The sequence below is a fragment of the Porites lutea genome, chromosome 5 (genome assembly GCF_958299795.1).
Source record: "Porites lutea chromosome 5, jaPorLute2.1, whole genome shotgun sequence".
NCBI classification, from domain to species: Eukaryota; Metazoa; Cnidaria; class Anthozoa; order Scleractinia; family Poritidae; genus Porites; species Porites lutea.
The window spans coordinates 34,495,567-34,509,375 of NC_133205.1; the positions used below are offsets into that span (position 1 = coordinate 34,495,567).

Here is a 13,809-nt window from a genome sequence, read left to right on the forward strand (position 1 = left end):
GTAAATTGGAATAAAATGTTTGTTTGACTTACAAAATCATCTACAGCGTCTTTGACTCCTGTTGCAGCCAGAACAATAATAAGTGGTACAGCTGTAGCTTCAGGGCTTAATGCAGTGATTTTAGGAATGGACTGTGTAAAAAGACAACAAAAATATACTTACTAATTGGGAAGGGATTACCTTCATATATTACATTGGCATATATAAGCAATAGACACACTGTTAGTATCTTTTGATCAAGGAATTATTAAATTCCATAGAAGAATCTTTTCAGAAGCTACAATGTCACTGGCAAACAAATTCTTGAGATACTTTCATAGGGTACATTTTGGAGAAAATAAAAAAACACAATTTAGTCCCCCCACACCTTCCCCAAACCAAAGTTGGCTTTATAGGCACCTCGAGCAGTGGAACAAAATTGATTGGTGGGTGCTAAGGGGGGAGGGGGGGGGTGGGATCGGTAAGGCCTTCCAGGCATTTCACCGAGTTATCGCTGTGGAATGTGATATGTAAATGAGTCACTCAGAATTTGTGTACTCATGTCGGCTCACCCCGTCAAGTAACCTGATATGAAAACATGTCTTTGTTGTTGTTGTACTTTGACCAAATTCACGCGTGCATCGACCCATGCAACCTCGTGAGAGAACCCTGCAGGGTTCGTGCCCGTTATTGAACAAAAAATTCAAGGACTTTTCAAGGACTTTCAAGGACACATTTCCCATTTTTCATTTTTACTGCTGTGGTCTAGCAGAGACCACTGGCTCAAGGTGATTTAACTTTGTCTTGCATGACCAGAAAGTCTACTTAGTTTTTACACAAAACTTACAAACTAGAGCTTTGGGCTCCCTGCAATTTTTATCAAAAACAACAACCATTTTTTCTTTTGAATAGTTTTTACATCCTTTATCTCAGGCTATGTAAATCTACTTACACTGTACTTATAATTTGGAAGAAATACTTGGTATCTTTACCATATTCTCTTACCATGATAACGATTTGCATAAGAAAATATAAGTTGGCAATCCTCCGGAATTGTTCAAACAAGTTCATGGGTAAGAAGGTCAGCAAGGTGTACTTAGAGGTCCTGATGTAATTGTTGACATAGTGGAAGGTGGAATTGTACTCATGATCATTGGTTCGAAGTTGCCTGTCTGTTTCTGAAAATTAACAAAATTAATACAATACTTAAATATAAAATAGTAAAGCAATGGTTCACAATTTACAAATTAAAAAAATATATTAATACAAAAAAAACTCCAGCAGCCAATTTCTTGAAAGACCCTGTAACTTTTCCCACCCAAATAAATGAAATATTCAAATTAAAATCTAAAAAAAAAAGTACGGCTTGTTTTATTTACTGAAAAAACTAAAAAACTAACTTAAAAAATTAACTTAAAAAAAGTACCAGCTTGTTTTATTAACTGAATATTTTATCATGTTATCTGGAAAATGGGTCCCTGGAGTTTTCAAGGCTGCAAAAAATTAGCACTGTATTGTTTAGAGGGAGGAAGGGGAGAGGGGAGGGCTCAGACTCAAAGGAGTTTTTCTAATTTTAACTATAGTCCACTTCAGCCTGGATTATATGTTCTGTACTTGTGTATGTTACTTGTGATGTGGTCAGATCTGAGCTCAGTGTCTGTGCTTAACACAAATCAGAATATGAGAGGAAAGTTTACTGACAACATGCAACTACCCATAGGAAATGAGCAGATTTGTAATAATTAGTCTGCTGCAGATCTGGTGAAATATTGCTGTGTAAAACTGGTAAGTACTCTGTCACGTTATGGAAATTTACTGGCAGAACTGCAATAAGAAATTATCAAAAAAATTATCAAAAGATTCATGAATTGAAAAGCTATATTTTTCTTGAGAGTGAATAAAATAAAATGAAAGTATGGTAATTTTCTCACGGTTCTTTCATTAATAAAATTGGATGTAGCTGGTTAAATTTATTGACAAAGCAGCGGACATGCCGGGCCGGGTAGTCTTAATAATAAGTTATTTTGAATTGATGAACATGTGTGCTAAAGACAGCTTGCAGACGCTGCAGACTTAACGGATCATGTGCAGATCTGTTTTTCATCTGTTTCTCATCTGCAGGATCAAACATCTTTCCAGATGATGAAGGCAGTACCTGCACAGACTTAAAAAACAGACTTTGCAGATGTAAAAATAATCTGCAGTTAGTCTGTTTCCAAAAAACAGACCTGTAACAGATCTGCTGCAGATCTACTGATTTCTTACAGGTACACATATCACAACTGAGAAGTTAAATCCAACAAATTCTCATCCAAAAGTAGACATGTCACCAGGACCTCTTCTTGAAGAAGTACCCTGTGGTTTGTTTGATTCTTATAAGTGACCACTGCCCATAAGAGGCCACTAAATCTTTGCATTTTGGGCAGTTGTTTTAACTGCTGGATGCTAGACTATATTATTGATATACAGATCTAACTTGTTCATTACTGCGCTTTTCACAAACATGCAAACTCTGAGGTTCAAAAACCACCTTCACAATTGCGTTTTTTGCTGCCGTCAATCATAATTATTACAACCACAAGCAACAAACTTGAAACACAGAAACACACAAAATGGATCGAAATCCACCGATTACAAATCATGAACCATGACCTTTTGAACCCATTAAAGCAAAGTTTTGTTTCCTAAGAAGTCAGTTAAGATGATTAATGGCAGCGAAAAACGCAATCATCAGTTGGCTTTTGAACTTCAGAATTCGCATGTTTGTGAAAAGCGCAGTAAATTGTTTTCCTAAAGTTGATTTTTAAGTCCACCTATCGATTTCCACTGGTTGGGTAAATGCACATGCACACCTGATAATAACTAAGCCTGATATAATAACAAAATGAACTAGCAAAAACTATTCCGCATAAATATAACAAGAATATGTGCGTCTTGTTCAGTAAATTTTATGACTCACAAATATTGGGGAGAACAATTTTAAACAATTAGAAATGGGTGAGGCTTGTACGTATCATATGAAGAATTATGCAGATTGAAGAAGGTGTTATCTGCTAAAGCCAAATGCTGAGGCAGAAGAAACACTCTTATAAAACTGAAGTGGTGTTTTAAAGTGAAACTCCAATAGAATGAACACCAAATTAACAATACAATGAATCCTTGTATGTACTTTTCTTTGCTCCAGTTGAAGTAAAATGTAAAAATGTAGGGAACAGGATTCCAATATAACTTAACCCCATTATAACGCACTTATTTTCCTAGTCTCTGGACATTTTGTTTCATAAGCTTTGTATTATCACAATCGTTGCTACTAATAACAGCATAATAATTATTGAAGCAAATAAGCGACGCAAGGTTAATGAATGAAAAACAAAGCATTATTAAATTTTTCCAAAGGGGAAAGGTCAAATACGAAACTACGACACTACTAACGCTGTATGTACGTTTATAAGGCATACTTTTCGCACAAGTTCTTTATTTAGGGCGGTTAAGTAAGCTTGATGCTCGATCCTATCGTCGACACAGCTGTTTCGAGGCTGGTATCTCTGGGTAACAGGAATAAAATAATTAAAATCACTTTATAAAACTAATACATTTTTCATTTCAAATAAATCACGATATTAATATATGAAATAGAAAATAGCGTGCTTAAAAATGAATTAATAATTTACCCCCGATCAATGAGACTGTGCATGTGTCAACGTGGGCAAATGAAAATATCGACTGGTTGTTAACAGTAGAACAGTTGTTAAGGAAACTCGGGCCAGCTGCTCGTAAAACAAGTGCTTTCTTTCCACGATCATTAACTGTCTAAGACTACACAATAGTATTCTTACAATACCTTCTTCTTGATCCTTTCCTCTGCACAGATGCATTTTGAGGCGCTAAACCCGGATAACTATAAGATAAACAGTTCTGTCCGCTGGTAGTGCACTGATCATTGACTTACAAATTGAAGGACGCCGCACCAGATCGACAAAGTTTCCGCATTTATCACTGCGGGTTTGTCTTCTGGTTCACCACAAGCTTATGTCTAATTCAGGTTAAAGATGTAAAGTCAAAAATCTTACGAAAATGGTAATCCTGCAAATTCCGCTCTTCACCGTACTACCCGCTTTGAAAGCGATAATTTCGGCGAAATCAATCAAACACTGAAAAAACACAATATCATAGCATTTGTTTGCAGTTTCCCGCATTTCAAGATAACCGAGGGTTGGAGGACTGAGTTCCAGTTACGACTCTAAGCTGGCCGGAAAAATTGTTAGCCTGTAGGAATCACGAAATGCTGATCGTATCTTAAGTTAAACAGATTTTTGTGTTACTGTGAAGACACGTACAAAATAATGGAAGCACATTTCGAATTGAACTGTGCTCATTAAAGGATAAATATGCAAAAACGCGCACAAAGAAGACTTCAATTGATTTTTAAAAAAAGCTTAATTCTTTCTTTGTTACTTGGCGACCTATACTAGAAGAGAATACAGCTCCTATTACTTTTCTTTTACATCATGATTAAATTAGATCTCTTTGTCTCGATCAGCTCGATTGCATGTTTACTTGCCTCTTCAGGAACTTTTACTTTGAAACTAGCATTTCTGACATTTACAGGTGTGTATAAGTCATGATCTGAAGTCAAAGGAATAACTAAATTTTCCATGTTTTTCCAGGTTCCCCCTTCATAGAATTGTCAATTCCTTATTCCGTTCATAATTCCATTCCCAAGTCTCGCTACCACTTTCTCCTAAATCCCATATCTCTCTTCATTTTTCGTCGGAAGTTTGGACCTTGGGGTTATGTGCAGTACGGAAAGAGCACTGACTATTTCTGCACACCCCGTTCGCGTCAATTGATCAAAGAAAAACAAAACAAAACAAAACAAAACTTTTCACTATACTCAATGATTGAAAGCAAAAATACTTGCAACACGCTTAAAAAGGAATTGTTTATTTTCTTCCTCTTATTTTACCTCCAGTTTTTTGCAGAAGATACATAGCGAGTTTGAATTTGCCCTTCTAGTACTTAGAAGAGATATCAAGCTCAGAAAATGTTCAACATGGAAACTTGTAACATGTGATCCACCCAATTCGTTCCAGTTTTCCACCACTTCCATGCGCGCGGTGGTCAAATATTCCCAACCTTTAGGACGATTACAAAAATTGTCAAATTCACAACTCAAAGGTCGGGCACAGTAAAAATTAAGGGCCTGCCAGTAATTACATCAGTCAAGATCTCAAATAACTACGCGTTTTGTCCAATTTCTAATAATTTCCCTCGCCTAGAGCGTATACAAGCAGTGTACAAAGTGGACATATCCTGCCAAGGAACTCTTGATCTTTTTAACCGCACCAAAAAATACAGACGCTTTGACGCTTTCTTGATTACGTCACTAATCTCCAGATGTTTGTTCCACGTAAGGTTGCTCGATATGGTCAGACCTAGTAATTTAGCACAAGTCACCCTCTCTAGTTCGTAACCATTTGCTACAATAGGCGCAAACTGGGGCTTATCCTTGACAAAAGATATCCTAAGCTCCTTACACTTGTCGCAATTGAGTTTGACTCTATTCTGCGTAGACCACTCCGCAAACTTATCCGCCATTTCCTGGGCACAACTTCGGTTGCCCTTGGCAACGGCTTCTGATGCTGTGGTATCGTGCACGTAATTCCATATTATCAACCTCTAAATCATTTATAAGTACAAAAAATAGCCTGGGCCTAATTTTGTTCCCTGAGGGACTGGAGGACACTGACTTTCACTCCGAGTAACAGCCCTCAGATAGTTTGATTCTTTGGGAACGATTAGGAAGGAAATCTATGATTTAATTGATAATTCTTGTGGGTAGATTCAACCTGCACAACGTCTCTTCGAGTATTCTATGATATAACGCACCATGATTGGTAAAAATTAAAAATTAAAAAAGGAAGAAAGGAAACGAAAAAGAGAAAGAAAGAAAAGAGATTAAAAAAAGAAGAAGAAGAAAGAGAAGAAAAGCAATGAAAAGCATATTATCCTACCCTGGGAGGTTTCCAGTTTCGGTCACGATTACCCACCTAATCGCTCGTAGCTTCGGCCTGCAGCTACCAAGTCCCATTATTGGCTCTTGCAGCTACTGAAGCGTACTAGCCTGAGTGGCAGGAACAAAAAGGGGAGGGCAAGGAGAGGGAGAAAAGTTCCCTACTACGCAGGCTAGTAGGACTAGAAGAGCACGGCCTCCGCATGCGAATAAAAAACATCCCTTGGTACCCAGGGAAAATACGCGGTCCCCCAGAAATTTCCTGAATCGGCCGGGGTTCCACTGAATCGAAGTTACCAAGAGACTGGTAAATACGGTATTTAGAACATTTGGTCTATGTGAATTCCAGAATCTGGTTGCTTTGATAAATTCATCCAAATTATCATGCAGTTAACACAAAGACTAGTGCTGCATGCTGTGTATCAAAGTGTCAGTGGCATTTTTACTTCTAATATTTTATACCTTCATTGGCTGACACTTTGGCAGTTCTGGATTTCATCGACATCTTTCTTTTCTTTCGGCACTGGTGCTAAAACAAGCATCGATTAGCCCTGGATAGAGCGTTTAGAATCTCAAAACCTATCTCCTTTCATCTCATTTCGTGTCTGCCTAGAATTAGCTTGGCATCGCAGTCAAGCAAATCTAATCGTCATCTTGTATTCAGCTGAAACAAAAAAGTGCAATTAATTACCTGGTCAGGTAACAATACATATTTTTTTTACGTCAAGTCTACATTGAGTCTATATTACATTTGTTTGGAATTAACATAAACTACCCCTTTGAATGACGTGCTTAATCCCACTACAAATGGTAAATGTCATAAATTGTTTTCTCTCGTTTGTTTTTGTCCCCTGTGAATTTGCTACATGAAAATGTCTCTTGAGTTCTTGTTATACTCATTTGGCATGCAGATATCTTTCAACTAAAAACGTCAAGAACTCACATATCATGACCACAAGTGCTGATCAAACACGGACTTAAGACAGTCGAAACACTTCTGACACGGCACGTACACGGAAAGTTACAATCGCAGCTGATCGCATATTCTAACGCTGCTCTGTAAAATTTTGGAGCAACAGGCAGTGAATTAGTACTGTGCTTTTGATGCAAAAGCTTTTGAAAGAAATTTCTGCGAATAAAATATTCTTTATCAAGTTAACGAAATAATCAGTACTATCTGAGTGAAGCTTTTACGCGCTAGCAACTATTAAAGGTGAACCAGACTGCTTGATAACAATGGATAGTTTTTAGTCGCTGCTGTGTATCCGTTAGCCTGCGAAGCGCAGACGCATTTCCGGTCGTCGCTTCTTTCCCTCCGAAAAATAGCTATTTTTCGGAGGGAGAGAAGCGACGACCGGAAATGCGTCTGCGCTTCACAGACTATGTATCCGTTTAAAAGCCACAATTTACTGCCTTTGGGAAAAAACGTCGCATTCATATTTCTGTTGTCCGGGTTTTCTGCCTGGAACTTACCTTAGAATAGGTGTTTTTACTTTAGCTCTGGGTCAGTCTCAAGGTCTTTCCTCGTCACGTACCAAACGTTTGGGATCATGATCAGAGCACCGATTGTACTCTTCGCACGCTCGTTAATAATAAACCACTTAAGTTAAAATTAAAGCGATTTAATACTTTTTTTTTACAGCAGATTCATTTTATAAACATCAACCAGTAATTGTAAGGAATCATCCGATTCGTCTTCTAAAGAAAATTAAGAGCGCCATAATTGTCCATCAAATAAAAGAAAACCTTATGATCCTTGAGGTAATACCCGGGGGTAATACAACCTCTAATCTCTGGGTCTCTTGACCTTCGATCAGACGGTCCTTTTTTCTTTATCGTAGGTTAAGGTTCTCTATTCTTCTAGCCTGCAAGCAAGCTCTTCGGGGGTACAGGCCCTCGCCAGGCAGGGCGCCCTGGAGACTTTTGTCTTTCCTTCTCTTGGAAGAGGCGAGACCCTCGGGAACAAGGTTGAAGTAATACGGGCACAGGAGCTCTAATCCGGCGGAAAACATCGATCTTTTCAATTTGTCGAGCAACCATATATTGTTGCATTGCGAGTTGAAAAACGCTGTTGCCCGTAAGAAAAAAGTTGACGCTTGGCATACCCTGGATGCGAGAGACCTTTATAGTGCGCTTTCCGCGTGCGCTTTGCGGTTTCTGTCAAGCTTAAATAGTGACCCGCATGAGTTTTTTGCCGCTCGTGGCTCGGTCGCCGCACGCGAGAAAAACCCTGGTACCTGGTACACCGTCAGAAGTGTCACAAGTTAGGGCAATTACCGAGTTGCCCATAACTTTGAGCGACAAAGTCGAGAAAACAAACGTGAGCCCAATCAAAGTGGACTTGAAGAAGGTCAAGAGAGCAGACCAGACAACTACTGAAACAAATTTTCAAACTGCCGCTTGAGAAAAACAACCTACTACGTATCACAACCCTTCTGATTGGCCGATTTTCCCTCGTGTTATTAGACTTATTAGTGAAACTTTTGATATGGACCAGTTTTGGGAAAATCCGTCGACACCAGTGGAAACGTCTTAAAATTAATAAAATTGTCGAATTTGGAAGGGATACGTCTTAAGCGAGCGAAAACAGCTCCCCAAAATTGGGGAAATTTACAGACTTTTGTATGGTGGGGGGCAAGTTTGTACCCCCAACATAAAACGTCTATAAAACGACTATAAAATTTCGCGACTTTGAGAGGTTATATCTCCGGGAGGGGGGGAGGGGGGTTGGGGGGCACTCCCTTATTTGGCCTAAACGGGTATGTGCCGCTGAACAGGGTATGGTTTTCAGTGTGTTGAGTCTTAAATAGGGTACATAATTTCACTATTTAACGTCTTGAACAGGGTGTCAGTTTAATTGGACGGGAAGCCTCAGTATGTGAAGGCTGGTGATGAGCGGTCTACATTTGTGGTACACACATTTTCTTTTTCCAAAAGAATTTAATCCATGATATTTGTTTGAAAAACTACTTGTTTCTGTAAGTGAAATGTAAAAAATCAGAATCAAGGAATCAGAGTTAGGTCTCTTGTCTTTAACTTCTATAATTTGCAGTCTGTCCACGTTGAATTGAAATGAGCATGCAGTGTTTTAGGGTTTGAGGGCCTCTGCGGCACACCTCTAACCAATGTTTCATTGAGTGCCCCCCCCCCCCCCCCCCCCCCACCCTCCGGGGCTATATCTTCGTTAGTTTTCAACAAATCACTTTCAAACTTGGCAATCTTACTAATTTTAAGACGCTCTTTTCGGTGGAATCGACGGATTTTCCCCAACTCGTCCATGTCCAGCAAAAGTTGAAAAAAACCGTGGATAGGTCTTTTGCAAAAACAGTATCAAAATATAAGAAAACAGAACAATACACGACATACATCGCTACAAAAAAGAATAGAAGACAGACAAAAAACACACAGATGCACGCACAATAGAAAATTGGGTGTTCAGTGGAAGGGGGGGGGGGGGGGGGGGAATGGGGAAGAGGTTTCTGACATAACACATAGCAGCCATTCCAGACATCAAATTCCCTCAGACATTGTCCTGAATTGTCACTTACCCAGCAACACTTTCCTTCCAAGGACATATCATTACTTCCACATGGGTGCCCCTGTACTCGACAGCTTTTGAAATTCAGACTAGGGACATACCGGTTACCCCCTAATGAAAAGGGCCTCAGATTAGTGCAAGCGTTGTAAAGCGTTTGAACAACGGGGGCCCCGCGGTGCTCATATACAGTGGAACCTCTATTTAACGAACCCGATCTATATAAGGATGACTCGGTATAACGAACGATTTTCCTTAGCCCGGCCAAACTTACAATAAAATGTATGGAACATAACCTCGCCACCCGGGGTGGTACTCCCATACATTACCTATAAGGTTATGATTTTAAAGCTCCTGATTTAGAACGGGGTAGGCCATTTCAGAGGCGTTTTCTAGAACGGGGTATTATATTTCGAACGCATGAAAGCTCCAGTTTTGTAAGCAGCGATTCGAAATTATTCAGGGACAGATTGCTTTTAAAAATACGGTTCAATGCGTTAACAAGCAAACTGTTGTACTCTTGTTGCAACCTGTGTTTTAGCGTGCAGGGCGGGCGTATTTTGGCGCGAGCCACGAGCGCTGAGTCCGCCATCTTAGATAAATTGGCGCGCGGAAGTCTGGAACGATTTTATCTTCTCTTTAAAATTGTTGCTGATTATGAAGAAGCATTTATTTGATGTATAAGTCGAAGAAATGAAGAAATATCTTTTTAAAAAAAACAGGGCTATTTCAATTTACAAACTTTCTAGAATGGAGTATAAAAAATTGGCCCATTTCTAGAACGGGGTATCAATTTTAGGGGAATTTTTTTTAGAACGGGGTGCCAATTTGGAGTCCCGAGCGGCACATACCCACCCAAAAAATACCCAAGTGCCCCCCCCCCCCCCCCCACCCTCGGGCCTCGCCATAACGAACCTCGATTTAACGAAACTCGTTCTAACGAACACAATAGAGAAACGCAAATGTAAAATATACCTCGATATAACGAATAAATGTCAACATGTGACCGAAAGATAGCATTTGATGGGCTCCCGGTAAAGATCAATGCGAAACGTAACAGACCAACGAGGATAAAATTTATTTGTACAGTAGTTTTAAGCAGCTTTGTTTACCTTTGCTTGTGTTGCTAGTGCCGTAGTTATGGACTGCTCTGAATCGTATACAAATGTTTATCAGATCCTGAAATTATGGGTGTTGGAAATTAATCATTAACTGTACCTCGATATAATAAACAGTTTGCTTGTTTTCCCAACATTTCGTGAAATCGATTTTTTCGATATAACGAACCCTCGATCGCCCTCGATATAACGAACAAATTTTCCCAGTCCCTTGGCACTTCGTTAAATCAAGGTTCCATTGCACAGGGACTAAAATGGAGCGTTATATATTCATGTTTTTATTTAGCGTAGAACGAGCGAGACAGAGGCTTACAATGGCAGAGCAAACATGATCAGTTACTTTCTAAATAACCTGTCACTTTTTTTTCTTTTCCGTTTTGTTAGTTAAGGCGCCACTCGCCTTTTCAGAAAAAAAGTTCAACTCGGGGATCGAGATAACCTGACATGCATATGCAGCTTGATCGCACTGCCTCCAAGACTATGTTTACATTAGGCGAGATTTTTCATGTCTTTTTAGTGTCTGATAGATTCGTTTTGCGTTTACACACACTGAGATGAGTGAACCCGCGAAATGGAAACGTCCCGGTTTGGACGCGTGTCCGGAGATTTTGAATCCGGAATCTGAAGTTAGTGCTTTAATTTGTATACTAATCTGAACGCTATTCTCGGATTTACTGCTCTATGTAAACACCTGCGAATTAAAATACCCTAAATGAAATAAATTTGGAAACAATTATGAATTTCGAAAAAATCTTTTCTAACTCCCTTGATCGTCTGCCCATTCTTGCATTAGAGTTTTCGTCCCGCTTTAATTTAGCTACTCATGATTCTGTGATCGAAACTAACTCGAATAGTCTTAATTTGTAGTTAGTTTGGGTGTCCAGTGTTAACTGTTTGATTTTTTTTAAAATTCTGTACAAAGTGTTTATACTGTTATTCTTACAGTACTGACAAGTATACGTTGTTGTTGTTGTTGTTATTGTTGTTTTTGATCATAACCGGAGAGATCGTGTTCAAAGCATGATTCACACCCTGGTCCGCACTGTGAATACAGCTTTATTGAAGTGAGCTGACATGTGTCCTTCGTGACCAGGTTAAAGGTTTTTCGTCGACGTGTACAGTAGCCGCGGGTCCTAACACTGAGTGTCGCATTACTTTGGAGCTTGAAAAAATATCGTCCTGTACTTCATTGAAAACCATTGCATACAGAATTATAATAATAAACAGTTATTGATGCAACTTCACACGATATATGACAGGTTACTCATGTACGTGGAAAGCTTAAACTTTCCAACTCACTAGAAGAGACTCGATCGAGTGTTCTAGCCCACTCCAAACTCAATTAACGTCGTCACTTAAAATAATAGTAATATTACTCTTTTTCCCGTGACGTTAAGACTGTAACTGCTATCAGTATGGAATATTATTTTTTGTTTTGATTACTAAGAGTAAACTTAAACATTTCTTCGCCACTTCTGAGCTCATTTTCATCATTTATTTTTTCGTACACTTTTTTAAAATTTCGTTTAGACCTCTCAAAAACATGAATTTCGGAGACAGTGCGTTAGTTCAATACACGAAATATCCAGCCAAACGAGATTATTAAAGGGCAGAACGACGATTCAAGCTGTCGGTAGAACTTCTGTTAGGTCAACTTTCAATGATAAAGGATTCTTCCGGCTCCAATGAGTGAATCATGCGAAAGCAGTAGTTTTCACTGATTTGGTTTGATTTTCAAGGCTAAATGTAATATGATCCAAAGAAGTTGATTATTTCTTTGGAAATCTGAAACTGAATGCAAATCACAAGGTACTAACATCTGCGGGAAAAATTGCAACATTGCTGGCACCGCGAGTCATGATCCCGATCCGGTTGTTCGTGATAAACTTGAAAGGCCGAGCCATTATTTTATTAAAAGGATAGATGCTGTAACTCTAGACCAAACACTGACTTTCTAAAATACTGGTTGTCAGTTATACCCATAACTAATGTTAATTCAGTTTAAAAGTTAAAAACAAAAACGGTATCTAAGAGGCATAAAAACGGAGTTACCTTAAATTAGTTTCCGTGCCACTTTGATGGTATTCGACGACAAACACAAAAGCATTCTCATTTCTTCTTACTTTTGTCGAGAATTCAATGGTTTTGAGTCTTGGAGAGCGAAATGAATTGTTTTGAACTCTGTCAACCCCAGCAACGACGAACAACAAGAACTCTGGGAATTGCAGGTGCTAGCCGTGTCGATTTAATTCTCAGGGATAATTCAAAATATGTCGGTTATTCTTTGTCGACGAAATAAAAGAAATGTGAGTTAACGGCCGTGCCCATTCGACCATTCGCTTTTTTTTGAGAGTTAGATCAATCAAAATGGTTCGTAATAAAACTGTGAATGTCACTGAGAGATGTAAACTGGCAGCGAGATAAGCTTACAGTCAATAGAGAGGTTTTCTTTGAATATTAATGAACCTGGGAAAGAAAAGCACACACTGACTGCAAAATGATAAGAAATGAGTTATGCGAATCAATCAACTGGTGAGTGTATATTTAGTATAGACTTGTCTTCGTCAAACGTCAAGTGTGTCACTCATTTGAACGTATTCTGCATTTTGCTGTTTCTATATGTTGTAGAACGTAGTAGCTTAAAATGGCAATAGAGTTTTTTCATAAAAATATGCCAAGAGCCTTGCGCGGGTCACCAGTGGATGGAAAACTTCAATATTAATGAAAATTGCATTTTTTGGCGGCCCAGTTGATCCACCGAACTAAATAATTACTCTCTTTTAGTTTGGTGCACTGATAAGGCTTAAAATTCAATTATGAAAATGAAAGTAACTGAACACGATGTTAATTACTTAAATACGCTTTCAAATTTAACGATTTTTTGTCACCCCTTATTAGCAAACGCTAAAGGAAAATTGCGAACAAGATTTTCACCATTCATATATTGATTGGTTAAGTTTTTATCTAGTACTTAAAGGCCCAAGATTTTAGAATCCATGGAAATTTGTGTTTGGTAATTATCAAGCAATTGGCACTTGTTCATGTAAAGGAGTCATTTCAGATAATAAAAAAAGCTAGTAAGATCAGTAGAATCTTAAAGGTTGCTAATTTTACACATGACCGTCAACACATCATTATATTTAGTTCTGCCTTCTCCCAACCGA

At 38.7% G+C, this 13,809-nt stretch overlaps 1 protein-coding gene across 1 annotated transcript in view; it reads right to left on the reverse strand.

The window, feature by feature from the left end:
• The window catches only part of LOC140936666 (phospholipid-transporting ATPase ID-like), a 33,270-nt gene extending 29,162 nt beyond the window's left edge, over positions 1 to 4,108 (reverse strand). The window contains exons 1-3 of the mRNA XM_073386158.1: positions 3,821 to 4,108; positions 985 to 1,157; positions 33 to 131 (exon numbers count right to left, since the gene is read on the reverse strand). Of these exons, the coding sequence (XP_073242259.1) occupies positions 33 to 131; positions 985 to 1,157; positions 3,821 to 3,854 (306 nt within the window). The 5' untranslated portion in view covers positions 3,855 to 4,108. The remainder of the gene's footprint in view (positions 1 to 32; positions 132 to 984; positions 1,158 to 3,820) is intronic.
• Positions 4,109 to 13,809: the final 9,701 nt, after the last annotated feature.